Here is a 19,425-nt window from a genome sequence, read left to right on the forward strand (position 1 = left end):
TTCCGTGGTGGCTCAGACAGTAACAAACTGGCCTGCAATGAGGGAGACCTGGGTTTGATCACTGGCTTAGGAAGATCCCCGGGAGGAGGGCATAGCAACCAACTCCAGTATTCTTGCCTGGAGAATCCCATGGACAGAGGAGCCTGGAGGGCTACAGTCCACGTGGTCGCAAAGAGTCAGACATGACTGAGTGACTAAGCGCAGCTCATTCTCTTCTCCAAAACAGTTTTGGCTTAAAGTGTTTAAAGGTAGCCCCAAGGAGTAGAAACACCCTTACTTAAATGAGGAAGGGAAAATTTTTAAATTAAAATACTGAATTTAATGTAGAACAGCTAAAAAGACCACCTGGATATGTAACTCTGGGGATTAAGAATTAGTGTTATACTTTCTGCCTATGGATGCCACTGAGTGAGCATCGTTGAAGTCTTCCCCCTCCACTGCCACCATGTCTAACTCAAAGTCTCCCAAAGAGCCTGAACAGCTGCGGAAGCTCTTCATCAGAGGACTGAGCTTTGAAACAAATGATGAGAGTCTAAGGAGCCATTCTGAGCAATGCGAAACACTCACAGACTGTGCGGTAATAAGGAATCCAAACACCAAGTGCTCTAGAGGCTGCGGGTTTGTCACACAGGCCTCTGTAGAGGAGGTGGACAAAGCCATGAATGCAAGGCCACACAAGGCGGATGGAAGAGTTGTAGAACCTAAGAGCCCGTCTCAAGAGAAGATTCTCAAAGAGGCGGTGTGCACTTAACCGTGAAAAAGATTTTTGTTGGTGGCATTAAAGACACTGAAGAACACCACCTGAGAAATTATTTACAATAGTAGGGGAAAACTGAAGTGACTGAAATCATGACTGACCGAGGCAGTGGCAGAAAGAGAGGCTTTGCTTTTGTAACCTTTGATGACCATGATTCCATAGACAACACTGTCATTCAGAAATACCACACTGTGAATGGCCACAACTGTGAAGTAAGAAAAGCCCTATCAAGGCTTGCCTAAGCAAGAGATGGCTAGTACTTCATCCAACCAAAGAGGTCAAAGTGGTCTGGAAACTTTGATGGCAGCCATGGTGGTGGTGGGTATTGGTGGCAGTGGGGATAGCTATAACTGATTTGGTAATGATGGAAGCAATTCTGGAGATGGCAGAAGCTACAATGATTTTGGCAATTATAATAATCAATTCTTCAAATTTTGGACCCATGAAAGGAGGAAACTTTGGAGGCAGAAGTTCTGGCTCCTACGGTGGTGGAGGCCAGTACTTTGCCAAACCAGGAAACCAAGTGGCTATGGTGGTTTCAGTAGCAGCAGTACCTGTGACAGTCGGAGAAGATTTTAATTACTGCCAGGAAACAGAATTTAGCAGGAGAGGAGAGCCAGAGAAGTGATAGGTTACAACAGATTTGTGAACTCAGCCAAGCACAGTGGTGGCAGGGCCTCGCTGCTACAAAGAAGACATGTTTTAGACAATACTCGTGTATATGAGCAAAAGCCTTGAGGACTGTATTTGTGATTAATTGTGTAACAGGTTATTTTAGTTTCTGTTTTATGGAAAGTGTAAAGTATTCTAATAAAGAGTTTTAATGTAGGTTTTTTTTTTTTTTGCAGTCATGCTGTTGATTGCTAAATGTAATAGTCTAATCATGATGCTGATACATGCTTTTTTTTAAAATGTGCTATGTAAAGTTAATCTACTCTGAAGCCATTTTGGTAAACTATATCCCAACAGTGTAAAGTTAGAATTCTTTCAGGGTGATGCCAGGTTCCACTCAAAATTTATTTACAACCTGCTTTGGTGGAGAAGCTTTTGTCTTCGAGCCTTGTTGTAGTTGAACTGACAGTTACTGTGTTGTGACCTGGAGTTCGCCGTTAAAATAGTCACCCATGCAAAGTCATGGAGTTTTTTTGGTTATTAATGACTGTTGGCACATCCTATGCAATATATCAAAATTGAATTATGATACCAAATAAAGTTATAGGTGGGAATGAAGCTCATGTATCATCCATTATCAGGTATAATCAATAAAAGATTTAACATCTTCAAAAAAGAATTTGTGTTATAATCAATAGGTAACTAATACATGAAGGAAAATGCAATTAAATCAAATAATATTAATACAAGAGTTTGAAATGTAAGAAAATTTATTATAAGACTTAGAGAATAAACAGAAGAAAAAAGGAGAATTATTTGCAATAGTTCTAGACACCCTAGGAGAAACTGAGGGAGTATATTGTTCAAGGAAAAGTCAGATCAACAGAAAAGTCAGGAGAGCAGGGAATGGTTGCTCAGGAAACATTCAGTTACACTGAGCTTAGAGCAATGGATTCTTTTACCAAATCCTGAAAAGGATGAGGATGCTGCAAGAATGGGTTAAAATGGTTAAATGTAATGAGATCACTTTTTAGAAAAAAGTTCTGAAGCTTATCTAAGAAATGCTAAATAATTCAAGAATTTGGACTAAAACAGATACAGGCAAACCTGGGGCTGAAAAGGGCAGATTAGGAAGGGAATGACAAAGGCATTAGGCTAAATCGAGCTTTACTGATTGCTAAGCAAAGATATCCTTGAAACTTAGCAAAATGTCACCAAAATGGTATACCTTGCTGTTCTTTCAAACTTTAGGAAAACTTTTTAAGACATTAAATTACAACATGATACAGCAGAAATGACTTTGGATTTTCAAGCCAACCACCTGGAATTCAGTTCTGGCTCCATTATCTTTTGATTTGTATCACTTAAGGAATGGAGGGGAAAAAAATCACAAAGTCTTCTAAACTTTAGTTTCCTCCTGTAAAAAGGCAGTAATGCTTCCTGCCTGGACTAAATGAAACTTACCTTGTAACTATAGTGCCAGGGTTTAAAATTACTAGAGAACCACTGAGCATGGATGCTGAAGGGGAAGCCTCTATCCTTAGAATACTATGTGTATGGGTTTTAGGGACCTACGGGCAGTAATCATTTTTGACCAACATGCAGTTTAGAAGGGACGTGCACTGTGTGTGGCAAAGGAGGAAAGGGATATTTACCAAGTCAGTGAGCACAAAACCCTAGTGATCGTCAAAGCAACAGACTGTGCTCCGAGCCCTGCTAAGGAGAACTGCACAGCACAGAGACAGAGATTGGCAAAGAAAGTTAGAAGGCAAAGGGCAATATGAGTACTTTTAGCAAGAATTACTATATAATATTTCAGGCTTTTAAAAATTATGAGAATAACTTAAGAATACAACAAGGATATCACATTAAGCAGTCCTTGGATCAGACCCAACGAGGCACTAGGATCAGATAATTAACTAGGATCAGATAATTCTGGGAGGTCTTACAGCAACAGATTAAGAATTGGGATTTCATCCCTGACCAGTAGCTGCTCTACATTTGACTTCCGGGCATAAGCACGGAAAGATACTGGCCTCCCACCACCACTGCCAACACTACATCCATGAGAGCCACAGGGCTCAGGTCTCCTGCAGTTTCAAACTAGACACTGTGTCAGCAGAGGCGACAGATCTGAAACAGGCCTGTGAGTATCTGAGCTAAGAAGCATTATGGATAGAGAAATTTAAGTTATTTACAGCATTATACCATGGAAAATTAGAAGATGAATGTTAAATATATAAAATGCACCATCCAAAGCTAAATAGCAAACTTCATTTCCCATCCATTTGAATAAAATTGGCCTGCTACAATCAAGGTTAGTTTTGCATGCAAAAGGTAGCAAAGAATATCATTTAATGATTTTCCAAGACTTGAAGTAAAATCCTTAATGATTCAATTTAAAGACTGGCACCTCAGTTACAGGAGAACAAGTTGGAGTCTCTTTTTTCACTGTTGTCGTTTAGTTAGTCCTGTCTGACTCTTTTGTGATCCCATGGACAGTAGCCTGCCAAGGGACTTGCCAACACCCTCACTTTCTAAGATGAATGGTAACTTTTACCCAAGAGTCTTTCTGAGTTTAACAACTTTTATAAACAGAAAAAATCCTACTCTAAATATTTTACACCAAAAATGTCAGTGGGACCACACTGGCATATATTAAATAGTTATTAACAAGCAGAAAGGGACCTGATAAATAACTATTGAAAAGGTAAATTTTAAAAAATCACGTTTTCCAATCATAAACTTTGTCTTGAATTTGACTGCTAATTTGAAATGCTGAGAACTTACAGCTGAAATATAATATTTTCTTGCTATATTTAGTATTTGCCTGAATTTAATGTCTGAATTATTTCTCTCCTTTATTGTCTTCCTTACCCATTGTTACTATTCTACTCTGTATAAACATGCCTCATATGAATCATAAAACTTATATAAAGTTTGTATGTGAGTTGACCAGAGTTAAATGAAAAATCCTTTTTATTTCAATCTTTGTTATTAAAATATTCTTAAATGTGTGAGTGTACTTTCATTTCAATGTTTACTTATGCAATTGTTCAAATGCTTTATAAATATCAACTCAATCATTACAACTTCATAAAGTAGAAAGCATTATCATCTTCATTTTATAAATGAGGAAAACTGAGGCAGAGACATTATATGGCAAGTAATCTGGAGCAGATTTTAGTTTTCTGAATATCTTATATCAACTTAATCTTTTTGTGTGTGATTAGTCCTTCTATTCAAAAAAGTATTCAGCTGCAGATTCCTCTTAACCACTGTTTCCTAAACTGTTTCACTACTTCATTTAAGTCTCGATGATCTAAACTGACCTATAGCTGATAATCTTTAGATTATTAAACTTTTAGTGTGAAATGGATAGGACTAACTGAGCTATACTTTTTAGTTAAACAAAACATAAAGGGTGTGAGTATCTCTTGTTGGGATAAAAATCAGCTCTATAACGCAAAAAGGAATTTTAGATGCGATGCATTTACAACTGCTGTTTGGCAATTTTAATGTACTTGACCTTTCAAACAGTGTAATTTAAGAGAGGAAAAAGAAAATGACTTGGTTGAACAGAAAGGTCAGGTCTTAGACTGAATACTGATATGCATGTCCTGACACGTTGTGAAGCTGGCAAAGACACTCATATGCTCTTTTCCTGCATCTGTTAATGGGTACTGAGAGGAGACTCTTCCTTTAATTTTAAGTGAATTTCACTTGAATTATATTAATATATAGAAGAAAAGAGAGATGAAAACTACACAGAAACCAGAGTTCCAACCTAGTTCTTTGATCTTTATTCACATTCCACACATTCAAATTAAAAATAGAAAGCAAAACACTCAGAAGTCAGCAAATTACCTCGAATGTAGCTCTGTGCTGCCGTTATTATATTTGCTTCCTCTTTCCCAGACACCGAAGTCAGGCACCCGGTAAACTCTTTCTACACAAAATACAAGGTTCTGAATAAAAGAGACCTAAAAGAAAACAAATGAAACATAAGGACATGTGAAATAACGGGACCTTTAGATACTGAAATTTAGATAATAATACTTGGAGTCTAAAATGTCAGATGTTAAATAAGTCTAAAACTTTGGAGATAAAAAGGTATTTCTCAGTTCTAAAATGAGTCAATCTCATGTTAGATCACCCTAGAGTCTTGAGTCTATTACTCCTAGAATCTAATCTTTCTCCTGCCTTTCCTATATAGCTATAAATAACCCATTTTCACACACTCAAAAGCTTACAGTTCAAGATGGGCTCAACCAATAAGCTGGGAGTCACAGCTTTTATGTAAACATTTCAGACATCTGATTAAATTTATATTTTCAACAGTAACTATAGAAAGCAAAGATTATAATCAGTTCTTATTTATGTTAATAAAAACACTATCTTATGTGGGCTACTAGTCCTAATTGCAGGGTTTTTAATTTAGTCATCATGTTTGATTCAATAATATGTGCACCTGCCTACCTTTTATCTCATTATCACTCTTAAGTGGCAATACATATTCCTCCACCTCCACCCTACACACCTAATAAATAACATGTATGTACTTTTAAGAATGACATGATAATAACACTGAAAACCAAGGTAAGGTTCCATCAGCAGACTAGAAACTTGACAAATTACAGGAAGAGAGAAAGCAGTAGGAAAGAACTGATTGAGAAATCAGAGCAGAGGAAAGAAAACATAGCCTCTTAAAATGATTCTCCCCTGTCTCTAAGTCTCTAAGCCCAGAGTCAACAAATACATTGATCAAGAGTAGATTAGGAAGCAGTCTAACCTAGATTCTCTCAGAAGTGATGAATGGCTGAGGCAGCTGAACTTTTCATTCTCAGTTGGGACTTTTCATTCTCAGTCCCAACACAGAGGTATCTGCCCTCAGAGCCTAGAACATCTCACACGTTTCAGTGAAGGAGAAAGTAACGAGGGTGTTGGAGCCTCACAGAAACAGAAGAGAGCCATCTAGGTTTCAAAAAACACACATCTATCCCATCATTTCTCTATCAAAGAATGGAGCATTACACGCCTACAGTAAACTTTTTCTTACTTCAAATATTGGAGAGGGTCTTCCCAGCTTTCCCAGTTTCTTGTTACCTTACCTATTCCCTGAGGAAATTCTGCCTGTATAAAAAACCTGGTGTACTTTCATAAAACTGGGTGTCTTCAGTTTTTCCCTGGTCTTCAGAGTTATTTAGATTCTATACTTATAGGAAATACTTTATACTTGTCAGGTCCCCAGGTTAAAAGCTTTGAAACCATCTAAATTCTCCTTTTTCTGATGACAAATTTCTCAAGTATATAGTCCATATACCTGCTTCTTCCCCATCTTAGGAGGATGTCAGGACCAATCCTGGAGAGACCCACAAGCAAAAACAGGTAATCATGGTTTCCTAGATCAGAGACTCAAGAGCAGAAACTGCTTAGGAATTAGTGCTGGGGAATTAAAACCTGAACTGTAATTGATGAATTGCTAGAAGCTCACTTAAAAACTTGTGAAAGTTAAAAAATGCCCAAGGGATCCAGTTTTAAGGGGGTCCCCACAATACTGTGAGGTTTACCTCCAAGAGCTCAATCAAGTTCCCATAGAAAATATCCTAGAAAAATCCCCTCTGGTTTCCAGCAAGGAGAGAGGATAAGGAACAATTCTGAAATACACCAAAACATTCTGTTTTTCTTAAGACAGTCTCTGCTCAGGGGAAACCTGTTAACCAAAGCCAGACCTGCTGGGCTATGAACCCTCCTGGGGTTATTACATAAATAAGGTACCCTATAACCTTTTCAAAACACACAAAAATTGGTATCTAAAACTTACTTGGTCTTAAACCTTTCTTCAGATAAGGAATTATGGAGCAGCATAACTTTCATGAACTCAGAAATAAATATTTCTTATACTTCATACACATGTAATACTGTGCTTTAGTAAAGACTGGACACTTAGAGGAAATAAGCAATGGCTAGAACATGAAAATAAAGATCACAACCATTTCCAAGTCAGGGTATTTTATGTACTAATTTCAATTCTGACTCTAGTTTATGTACCCAATGTTGTTAGCCCTTTGCTCTGTCTTCACACCAATTTCTAATGTGCTACCTTGCTTTGAAGGCATATATCTTTTGGATACTTTTGGGAAAAAAAAAAAACTGTACAGAAAGATTTCTAATCTGAAACAGAATCAAATGGTTTCTGTGGTATTTTCTAAGTATTTTTAGCTTATGTATAAAATAATAAATCAAATATCTGAAATAGTTTCAAAACAGATCTAAATGTCACTGAAACAATTACATTTGGGAGATAGTGAACTGATGTAATGATGTGCTAATAGAAAATTCTTAGAGGACTTCATAAAACTTAAGGTATATGCAGTAAAAAAAAAAGTAACAAATTAGCAATTAAGATGGTCTCAAATTGATTACGCATTTCATCTATCTGAGCATGACTGTGTTGTTTATGGCCACCAAAAATTTTTTAACCTTATAAAACACAGGATAGTGGGGCAGTTAGTGCCACAGTGGCATTTACGGACGAGGTTCTTCCACCATTTACTCTATAATTCTCTGGGGGTTTCCTGAGGATGAGGGAAGGAGCAGGCAAGAGAAGAGAAGTTACTTTTACCTACTATCCATACCAATTTATGTTTTCCTCAATTCATATTATCAGTCAGAATTTCTTCAAATACTGCCTTTCCTCAATTCTCTCTATCCTTTTCATCCTTGGACCTCATTCTATCCTCAATTATACTCAAACTTTCTTTCATATTTGCTATCTTTTGACATTCTGGATAATTTCTCAAGAATTATTTTCCTGTACATAAATCTTTTCTTCAACAATGTCCAATCTACTCTTTAATATGTTCATTAATGTTTTAATTGTTCATATTTATCATTTCTAAAAATATTATTTCTTTCTAGTATACTTTTTATTCCAGCACTTCACCCAGCTACTTCATACTACATTTAAATATCAATCTCAATGAAGATATTTCCTGGAAGAAAAAAACTTCCTTGATTCCCTAAGTCTGGATGAAATATCTATCTTATTCATCATTTTACCCTAGCATCTATCATTGTGTCTTATACATAGAAGCTCTTCATGAAATACTTGAACAAAATTGGCATATAATTTACACATCTGTAAACACTGACAGAAAGGCCACTGATGAGTTATTCTTGTAACTGTGTTATACTATTACAAGTTATAACTGTAGGTACATCCAATTCTAAAGACCTTTCATCCAGAGATTTCAAAGAAAAGATTATTTATGTCATCCTAGTAAATATACTAGCAGGCTGCTTGGCTCAGATGGTAAAGAATCTGCCTGCAATGCAGGAGACCTGGGTTCAATCCCTGGGTTGGGAAGATCCCCTGGAGAAGGGAGAAGGCTACCCACTCCATCATTCTTGCCTGGACAATTCCACGGACAGAGAAGCCTGGTGGGCTACAGTCCATGGGGTCACAAAGAGTTGGACATGACTGAGTGATTAACACCTTCACTTTTAGTAAATATACTGAAATAAATTACATAATCTATGCCAGTCCAGAATACTGCAACCAACTGAAAAACAATAGCCATTTTTTCAATACTGTTAAAAACCAAATAATACAACTTGATTTAAAATACCCATAAAGGCCTTTACTAATTTTTAAGTGAGCAAAGTAGAATTCTCATGATACAGTAAGCAGAAAAATACTAAACTCTTCTCTTAAGATAACCCAGGCAGGCAATATGGAGACACTGAATAAACAAAAAGGTATTTCAGAACTGGAAACCAATATCCTCAAAGAATGTTACTCACAAATCAAATATTTGAATACAAAATTTAGCACCTCATCATTAGCGACTTCATTCCCATGGTAATTGAGAATCTGTGGCTAATAGTAACAGAATCAAAATGTACTAAAGTTGTAGAACTATGATTAAGGAACAAAAGAGATAACAGGTTACTGCAAAGGTTATTTTGTCACACTGTGGAATATTAATGGCACTTTTCTGTTTAACTCTTAATGAGAAATATAGGAAGATTATATATCTTAAAGTGAAAGTAAAGTCACTAAGTCATGTTCAACATCTTGCAAACAAATGAACTGTAGCCCAACAAGCTCTTCCATCCATGGGATTTTCCAGGCAAGAATAGTGAAGTGGGTTGCCATTTCCTTCTCTAGGGGATCTTCCTGACCAAGGGAAGATCCTTATATATCTTAAGTAGCACTTAATTACATGGAAAAGGAACTGTTCAAAATTTTAGTTACTTTCTCATGGAAACTTACGTTGCCATATGCAAAATAGATAGCTAAAAGGAAATTGATATATGTCTCAGGAAACTCAAACAGGGGCTCTATATCAATCTAGAGAGGTGGGATGGGAAAGGAGATGGGAGGGAAGTTCAAGAGGGAGGGGATCTATGTATACCTATGGCTGATTTATTCTGACAAAAAAAAATTCTGTAAAGCAATTATCCTTCAATTAAAAAATAAATATTTTTTAAAAGAAAAAAATAAAGGAAAAAAAAATTAATTACTTTCAGAAGTTCTTGCTTCCCACTTACAGTGTTGCTGTTGTTCAGTTGCACAGTCGTGTCTCTCTGTGACTCCTTGAACTGCAGCACACCAGGCCTCCCTGTCCTTCACCATCTCCCAGAGCTTGCTGAAACTCATGTTTACTGAGTCTGTGACGCCATCCAACCATCTCAGCCTCTGTCATCCCCTTCTGCTCCTGCTTTCAATCTTTCCCAGCATTAGGGTCTTTTCCAGCGAATTGGCTCTTCATATCAGGTGGCCAAAGAATTGGAGCTTCAGGCAGCATCAGTCCTTCCAATTAATATTCAGGATAGATTTCCATCCTTTGATCTCCTTATAGTGAAGGGACTCTCAAGAGTCTTTTCCAACACCACAGTTTAAAAGCATCAATTCTTTGGCACTCAGCTTTCTTTATGGTCCAACTCTCACATCTATACATGACTCCTGGAAAAACCACAGCTTCGACTATACAGACCTTTGTGAGCAAAGTGATGTCTCTGCTTTTTAACACACTGTCTAGGTTTGTCTTAGCTTTTCTTCCAAGGAGCAAGTATCTTTTAATTTCAAGGCTGCAGTCACCATCCATAGTGATTTTGGAGCCCAAAAAAATAAAGTCTGTTACTGCTTTCACTTTTTCTCTTCTATTTGCCATAAAGTGATGTGACTAGAAGGCATGGTCTTAGTTTTTTGAATGTTGAGTTTTAAGCCAGCTTCCTCACTCTCCTCTTTCATCTTCATCAAGAGGTTCTTTAGTTCCTCTTTGCTTTCTGTCATAAGGATGGTATCGTCTTCATATCTGAGGTTACTGATATTTCTCCTGGCAATCTTGATTCTAGTTTGTGCTTCATCCATCCCAGCATTTTGCACGATGTACTCTGCATATAAGTTAAATAAGCAGAGTGACAATATACAGCCTTGATGTACTTCTTTCCCAATTTGGAACCAGTCCACTGTTCCATGTGAGGTTCTAACTGTTGTTTCTTGACCTGCATACAGGTTTCTCAGGAGACAGGTAAGGTGGTCTGGTATTCCCGTGTCTTTAAGAATTTTCCACAGTTTGCTGTAATCCAAACAGTCAAAGGCTTTGCCGTAGTCAATGAAGCAAAAGTAGATGCTTTTCTGGAATTCTCTTGCTTTTTGTATGATCCAACGGATGTTGAAAATTTGGTATCTTGCTCCTCTGCCTTTTCTAAATCCAGCTTGCACATCTGGAAGTTCTTAGTTCATGTACTCTTGAAGTCTAGCTTGGAGGATTTTGAGCATTACTTTGCTAGCATGTGAAATCACTGCAATTGTGCGGTAATTTGAATATTCTTTGGCATGGCTACTCTTTGGCATTGCCCTTCTTATTTCAGATTATTACAATAATTTGGACTAATTATGAAAGTTAAATTTTATGCTATAATTAAAAAAATGATCACTCAAAATGTGCTTTACAGCAAAACACAATATATTTTTTTTCATTTCACTAATATGAATAAATTCTACTTCACAAGAAGGCATTTTACTGTTCAAACAGAAATCTTTTCTAAACTGGATACTTTCCAAGGAAGCAAGACATTCCTTATATGCAATTCTAAAGTAACTGTAATACTGTTTAATAGATTAAATATATTATTATAAAAATTACTGATATTATATTCCTTTCTTATAACATTTCAAATGAAGAAGTAAATTCATATTAAGCAAAGACCATTTTATGAATTTTAGATAATTTGTATTTTCCAGTAATAAGTAAAGAGGCCATTCCAGCTTGTTGTTGTTTTGCTAAGTCATGTCCAATTCCTTGTGACCCCATGAACTGGAGCGCACCATGCTCCCCTGTCCTTCACCATCTTCCAGAGTCCTGCTTACTATGCCTTATAAGACTGTCATTTGAAAAACTTTATCAGCTTTACTAGAGTAATAATTAACATATGTGAGTATGTCTGATGGTGACTCTATTTTTTATTTGGGTAAAGAAATCTACACCAATATACTATAGTCAAAAAATCTTTTTAAATTCCCCAACATTATCTTGAATTTAGAAGCTATCACAATAACAATTAAAAATCTATATTAGTCCTATGACTACCATTTAAATATCCCATCTCTTCTATATCCTATCAAAACCACACAAGCGGGACTTCTCTGGTGGTCCAGTGGTTGAGAATCCACCTGCCAATGCAGGAGCCATAGGTTCTATCCCTGGTCTGGAAGGATGCCATGTGTTCCGGGGAAATTAAACCTATGCATCACAACTACTGAAGCCCATGTGCCCTAGAATCCGTGTGTCACAACTACTGTGTCCACACCTAGAGCCTGTGTTCCCCAACAAGAGAAGTCACTGCAATGAGAAGCCCATGGACCACAATGAAGAGTAGCTTGCTGCAACTAAAGAAAACCCACGTGCAACAATGAAGACCCAGCACAGCCAAAAAGAAAGTTTAAAAATAAAAATTAATTAATTAATTTAATGGAAAACACTTAAAAACCAAAACTAGCAAACAAAATTTAATTTAAAAAATTTCAGAAGATAAATATGGAACAAGAAACAAATTTTTATGTGTGGGAAACATTTTTATTTGGTCAATAAACCGTTATTTTTTAAAATTCAGAGACTGGCTTAGAAAAGAGATCAAGAGATCATCTATGCCAAATATGTCTTTCTGGGTATGTCCATTTTTAGCAATTATTGGAAATCATTTATATTAATAAAAGATCTGCAAGGCCCTCTTTTCCAAATACTAAATACAAAAATCTGAATCCTCTCCAATGCCTGTAAATTCAACATAGATCACAGCACCCCAAACTAGGTGCAGTACTTCAAAAAAGGTTTACCCATCTGTGAGTAATAATTTGCATATTAAATAACAAGTAACAATAATAAATCATAACAAGATACCTCTAAAATAACACTTTAAAACAGTCTAAATTATATATACATAAGAATCACCAAGAGAGAGATGGATTATCATTTAAGGTATGAATAATGTGAGTTTTGAGAGAGAAAGAGAGCATGGGATGGGAGTGATATGTGGGACACAGATTGAGTTTGAGTTATCTGACTGGACTAGTCTTCTAGAGGACAATCTTCCATCAACAGGTCAACATTTTTTCTATTTTAAAATATCTGTATTTATCAGTGACCAAGTGACTAAACTGAACTAACTGACTGATCAATCTATATATCAGTGTGTATATGGTTGGCTTGTCGTTCAATCACTAAGTTGGGTCCAGATCTTTGCGACTCCATGGACTGCAGCACACCAGGCTTCCCTATCCTCTACCATCTCCGGGAGTTTGATCAAGTTCATGTCCATTGAGTCGGTGATGCTATCTAACCAACTCATCCTCTGCTGCTCTCTTCTCCTTTTGCCCTCAGTCCTTCCCACCATCAGGGTCTTTCCCAATGAGTCAGCTCTTTGCATCAGGTGGCCAAAGTATTGGAGCTTCACCTTTAGCATCATTCCTGCCAATAAATATTTAGGAGATTTAGTTGATTTCCTTTAGGGGTGACTGGGTTGATCTCCCTGCTGGCCAAGGGACCCGTTCGAGTCTTTTCCAGCACCACAGCTCAAAAGCATCAATTCACCTGTGCTCAGTCTTTTTTATGGTCCAACTTTCACATCTATACATGACTACTGGATAAACTATAGCTTTGAATATACAGACTTTTGTCAGCAAAGTGTTATCTTTGCTTTTTAATATACTATCTAGGTTTGTCAAATCTATCACTGGCTTAGGAGGCACTAAATCTCTTTAAGACATGACCACCACCACAACAAAACAAACTGAGGTAAAATAGACTTTCTTTAATCAAGAAAAACTGAGTTTTGGGGTGAGAGGAAAGGGTAAGAGAATATCTCAAGCAAAGTAATTTCCTGATTCTTATACACTTACACTGTGAACACTCAACACACTGTAAATGGACAAGCAAAGAAAGCAAACAACGATGTACACTAAATGAGGTGGCCGTTAGCCACACGCGGCTGACTGCCATCAACTAGCTCCAGTTGAGATGAACTTTCAGTGTAAAAATTTTGAAGATCTACCACAACATAAAGAATATATAAGATATATCATCAATCTTTTCTATTTATTACACATTAAAATAATGACATCATAGATATATGCATTAAATATATTATTGAAACAAATTTCATCTGTTACTTTGATTTTAGCTACTAAAAATATTTAATTACATATGTGGCTCACATTCTGTTTTTATTGGAGAGCAAGACTATACAGACTGGAAAAAGAAATAAATGCTTTCCCAATCTGCCTGTTCAGCTGGAGGTGGCCTTACAATAGCTCTGACGGCATAAGACGATGTCTCTTGGGGACTTTTGGAAGGCTTTTGATGTTTCTGACAAAAACGGCTACTTCTGATTAAAAGTAGCTAATACATCAACTTTATCAACCTTTACCCCTGCTTTCTGCCATGATGCCAGTAGTTACAGGAGCCATTCTGAGATGATGAAGAGTAGAGAAACTGATGGACCAAGGAGCTAACCATTTCCAACACTGCATTATATGAGAAAAACAAGCGCCTTTCATTTAAGCCACTGTAGTAATCCTCAACAGACACAGAATGAAATAGTCTACTATTTCATAATGAACTAAGATATTAGAAGGGCCAGAATGAAAGAAAAATTTCAGATATTCATATGACAAGCTTCATTAAATATGACAACCTTAAATTTATTCAATAACAGCCATATAGCCAAAAAAATTAAAAGAGCATTTCTATGCAATCACTTGATAGTTTCGTGTTAGTTGTTTTAAAAAAGTCAAAGACACTAATTGGGACATAACCAAAAATTCATTGATTGTGAAATCACTGAAGTGACAAGCAATATCAAAGCAATAGCTAAATTCTAAGAACTTCTCAAATATACCATTAAAAATTAGTATAACTATTCAGCAAAACAAACTGTATACCAATACTACTGTTATAAAAGACACAATGCCTAAGCAAAGTCCTGGCTTACAACAGGTGTTCACTCAATATTTGAGAATGAGTAAACAGTAGGCATTTAGTCACACATTTCTGATCATGGTACAGAATCTCAGACGGCCACTAAATGTGCTGTTTACATATGTTTAAATGTGATAAAATGTTTGCAGAATATTGAAGCTTCTTTTTTAAAAAACTGAGGTGCAATTGATGTAACAATATTATATAAATATCAGATATACAATTAAGTTATTTTTATTGCAGTTATAAAAATACATTAGGGTTAACTGAGTTTATACAAAGAGTAAACTGCAGGATAAAAAGCTGTTGGCGGGGTGAGGAATGAATAGAAAGTTACATTAAAAATAATTACAAATGGGAAGTGTAATTTTCCCACTCTTTTAAAAATTATTAATTACCTTCATACTGATTGGTCTACCTGATATGTTGAAAGTTAACTCATTTGTTTTCTGTTTGTCTTACTTGTTATACATTCTTTTTTCCTTTTTTCTATAATGACTTTTATTTATTTATTTTTTTTTAAATTTTTTTATTTTTTTTAAATTTTAAAATCTTTAATTCTTACATGCGTTCCCAAACATGAACCCCCCTCCCACCTCCCTCCCCACAACATCTCTCTGGGTCATCCCCATGCACCTGCCCCAAGCAAGCTGCACCCTACGTCAGACATGGACTGGCGATTCAATTCTTACATGACAGTATACAAGTTAGAATTCCCATTCTCCCAAATCATCCCACCCTCTCCCTCTCCCTCTGAGTCCAAAAGTCCGTTATACACATCTGTGTCTTTTTTCCTGTCTTGCATACAGGGTCGTCATTGCCATCTTCCTAAATTCCATATATATGTGTTAGTATACTGTATTGGGAATTCAATTCAGAGAATAGCAAAGATCTCAGAAAAACTAGTCATCCATAAAAGCAATAGGAATACTGACAAAAATCATAAAAATCAACTTTTTCAGAACTCTGAAACTTAAACAAGAGCTTGTAACAATGCAAGGAGCATTAAATAAAGAAAGTGACTGAAATCTCATGTAAGTAGACTAAGCATTGGAATGTACTGAATTGCTCTATTTTCTATTCCCTCTCCCTTGCTTTATTGTAGCCTCATAATAGTTATGAAAATTAGCAGACTAAAGCCACCAGAAGGAACAAAAAAGGTTTGGAACTCACCCAAATCACTGTCTTGGTAAACTGTCACTATTTGAAGAGTCTGACAGCTTCCTGGATACATTCACTCATAGAGGTTTTCTTTAAATGATCTGACCTGGAGCTTGTACAATGCATACAGCCTTTCCCCTAGGCATATATTATATAGCTGCCTAGACATACTGAGTGGCAACTATTTAATATTTCAACTATCTAAAAACTTTCTTTTTAAAAGTTGGGCCATGAGAAGTCCACAGTGGGCTGCGTAAGTCTCCAGTATATTCCTGGGAAGCCATAAGGATATGCACGTGCGTACAGTTGTGCTTCCCTGGCAGCTCACCTGGTAAAGAATCCACCTGCAATGCAGGAGACCCCAGTCCAACTCCTGGGTCAGGAAGATCCCCTGGAGGGAGGCATGGCATTCCACACCAGTATTCTTGCCTGGAGAATTCAATGGACAGAGGAGCCTGGTGGGCTACAGCCCATGGGGTCACAAAGAGTCGGACATGAATGAGCGACTAAGCATAGCACACAGTTGTGCTCATAATTAGAAAAGACCTGAGACATAATCTCACACCTCCATCTGAACTTAAAGCTTTGCAAAAGTAGGAAGCGAAGGCTAAAGGAGAGTTACATACATCTACAAAGAACTAAAGATGATTTGGTGAGAACAACATCTCACTAATAGGGAGAATCAGTAAAGATGTAGAAATTATAGTAAGGAAACAAAATTTTAAAAAATGAGTTGAAAAGGATAATAATAAGAATTGCATTCAATAATTATATCAAATTATTTAATTTAATAATTATACTAAAATCACTCCAAATTATTCTTGAGTCACCATGGAATGAAATTACAAATCAATAACAGAAGAAAATCTGGAAAATTCACCAATATATGAAAATGAAACAATAGCCTGCTAAACAACCAAGGGGTCAAAGAAGACATCATAAGGGAAATTAGAAATACATTGAGATGAATGAACATAAAACCATAATATAACAAAAATAATGGGATGCAGCTGAGCAGGCTGAAGAGGGAAATTTATAACCACAAATGTCTGTATCTGAAAAGCAGAATGATCTCAAATCAATAACCTAATCTTCTACCTTAAGAAACTAGAAAAATAAGAGCAAAATAAATCCCTTCAACCAGAAGAAAGGAAATAATAAGGACCACAGAGGAAATAAATAAAATAGAGAATAGAAAAACAGTAAACCACTAAAACTAAAAGTTGATTCTTGGAAATCATCAATAAAACTGATAAATCTTTATCCAAACTGACCAAGTAAAAGAGGAGCTATGATTTAAATTACTAAACTAAGGAACGAAAGAGGAGATATTAAAGCCAACTTTGGAGGGAAAAAAAAGGATTCATAACCTAGATGAAATGGACAAAGTCCTGGAAATACACAAACAACAAACACTGACTCAAAAAAAACCCAAAAAATCTGAATAGACACTGAAACAATAATCAAAAATCCTCACAGCAAGGAAACCCAAACCCAGTCAACTTCAGGCTTCACGGTGGCTCAGATGGTAAAGAATCTGCCTGCAATGCATGAGACCTGGGTTTGATCCCTAGCTCAGGAAGATCCTTTGGAGGAGGAAATGACAATTGACTACAGTATTCTTGCCTGGGAAATAACACTGGCAGAGGAACCTCAGCGGCTACAGTCTAGGAGGATGCAAGAGAGTCAGACACAAATTAGTGACTAAACAACAATAGCCAGCTTTATCAATGAATTCTACCAAATGTTTAAACAAAAATTAACACAAATCCTTCACAATCTTCCTAGAAAGAGGAAGAAATGATTCCTAACCAACTGAATGAGGCCTTTATTAAACTAATACCAAAGTCAAAGATGTTATACAAAGAAACAGAAACAACAAAATATATACCAATAACCATTAAGAATACTGATGTGAAAATCCCCAACAAAAACTAGAAAATGGAATGAAGCAGTATAAAAAAATTATCTTACATGACAAACAATATTTACCTACCATATAATTTAGGTTGATTTAAAAAAAGAGAATTTGGATTACAGTCAATAAGAACATATAAAAGATGAATGTGAAGATAAAAAAGCAAAAAAATTCCAAATCAAAGTTCAGTTCAGTCGCTGAGTCGTGTCCAACTCTTTGCAACCCCGTGGATGCCAGGCCTCCCTGTCCATCACCAACTCCCGGAGTTTGCTCAAACTCATGTCCATTGAGTCAGTGATGCCATCCAGCCATTTCAGCCTCTGTCATCCCCTTCTCCTTCTGACTTCAATCTTTCCTAGAGTCAGTTCTTTGCATCAGGTGCCCAAAGTATAGGAGTTTCAGCTTCACCATCAGTCCTTTCGATGAATATTCAGGACTGATTTCCTTTAGGATTGACTGGTTTGATCTCCTTGCAGTCCAAGAGACTCTCAAGAGTCTTTTCCAACACCACAGTTCAAAAGCATCAATTCTTCGGCACTCAGTTTTCTTTACAGTCCAACTCTCACATCCATACATGACTACTGGAAAAACCACAGCTTTGACTAGATGGACCTTTGTTGGCAAAGCAATGTCTCTGCTTTTTAATACACTGTCTAGATTTGTCATAGTTTTTCTTCCAAGGAGCAAGCGTCTTTTAATTTCATGGCTGCAGTCACCATCTACAGTGATTTTAGAGCTCAAGAAAATAAAGTCTCTCACTGTTTCCACTGTTGCCCTATCTATCTGCCATGAAGTGATAGGATCAGATGCCATGATCCTAGTTTTTTGAATGTTGAGTTTTAAGCCAGCTTTTTCACTTTCCTCTTTCACTTTCAGCAAGAGGTTCTTTGGTTCTTCTTCACTTTCTGCCATAAGGGTGGTGTCATCTATGTATCTGCATTTATTGATATTTCTCTCGGCAATCTTGATTCCAGCTTGGGCTTCATCTAGCTCAGAATTTTGCATGATGTACTCTGTGTAGAAATTAAATAAGCAGGGTGACAAAATACAGTCTTGACATAGTCCTTTCCCAATTTGGAACCAGTCTGTTGTTCCACGTCTGGTTCCAACTGTTGCTTCTTGACCAGTATACAGATTTTTCAGGAGAAAGGTAAGGTGGTCTGGTACTCCCATGTCTAAGAATTTTCCACAGTTTGTTGTGATCCACACAGTCAAAGGTTTTGGTGTAGTCAATAAACCAGAAGTAGATGTTTTTCTGGAACTCTCTTGCTTCTTCTGTGATCCAACGGATGTGGGCAATTTGATCTATGGTTCCTCTGCCTTTTCTAAATCCAGTTTGAATATCTGGAAGTTCTCAATTCACATACTATTGAAGTCTCACTTGGAGAATTTTGAGCATTACTTTGCTAGTGTGTGAGATGAGTGCAATTGTGTGGTAGTTTGAACATTCTTTGGTTTGAACACATTTATAAAAATAGTAAAAGGGATAG

The 19,425-nt window shown here is 36.6% G+C and overlaps 1 protein-coding gene across 5 annotated transcripts in view; it reads right to left on the reverse strand.

The window, feature by feature from the left end:
* PHKB (phosphorylase kinase regulatory subunit beta) overlaps window positions 1–19,425 on the reverse strand; it is a 231,683-nt gene that overhangs the window by 148,171 nt on the left and 64,087 nt on the right. For all 5 annotated transcript variants that reach the window (XM_018061966.1, XM_018061969.1, XM_018061967.1 and 2 more), the window contains one exon: window positions 5,237–5,352. In XM_018061966.1, the coding sequence (XP_017917455.1) occupies window positions 5,237–5,352 (116 nt within the window). The remainder of the gene's footprint in view (window positions 1–5,236; window positions 5,353–19,425) is intronic.

This window comes from Capra hircus, chromosome 18, assembly GCF_001704415.2.
Source record: "Capra hircus breed San Clemente chromosome 18, ASM170441v1, whole genome shotgun sequence".
Taxonomy (NCBI): Eukaryota; Metazoa; Chordata; class Mammalia; order Artiodactyla; family Bovidae; genus Capra; species Capra hircus.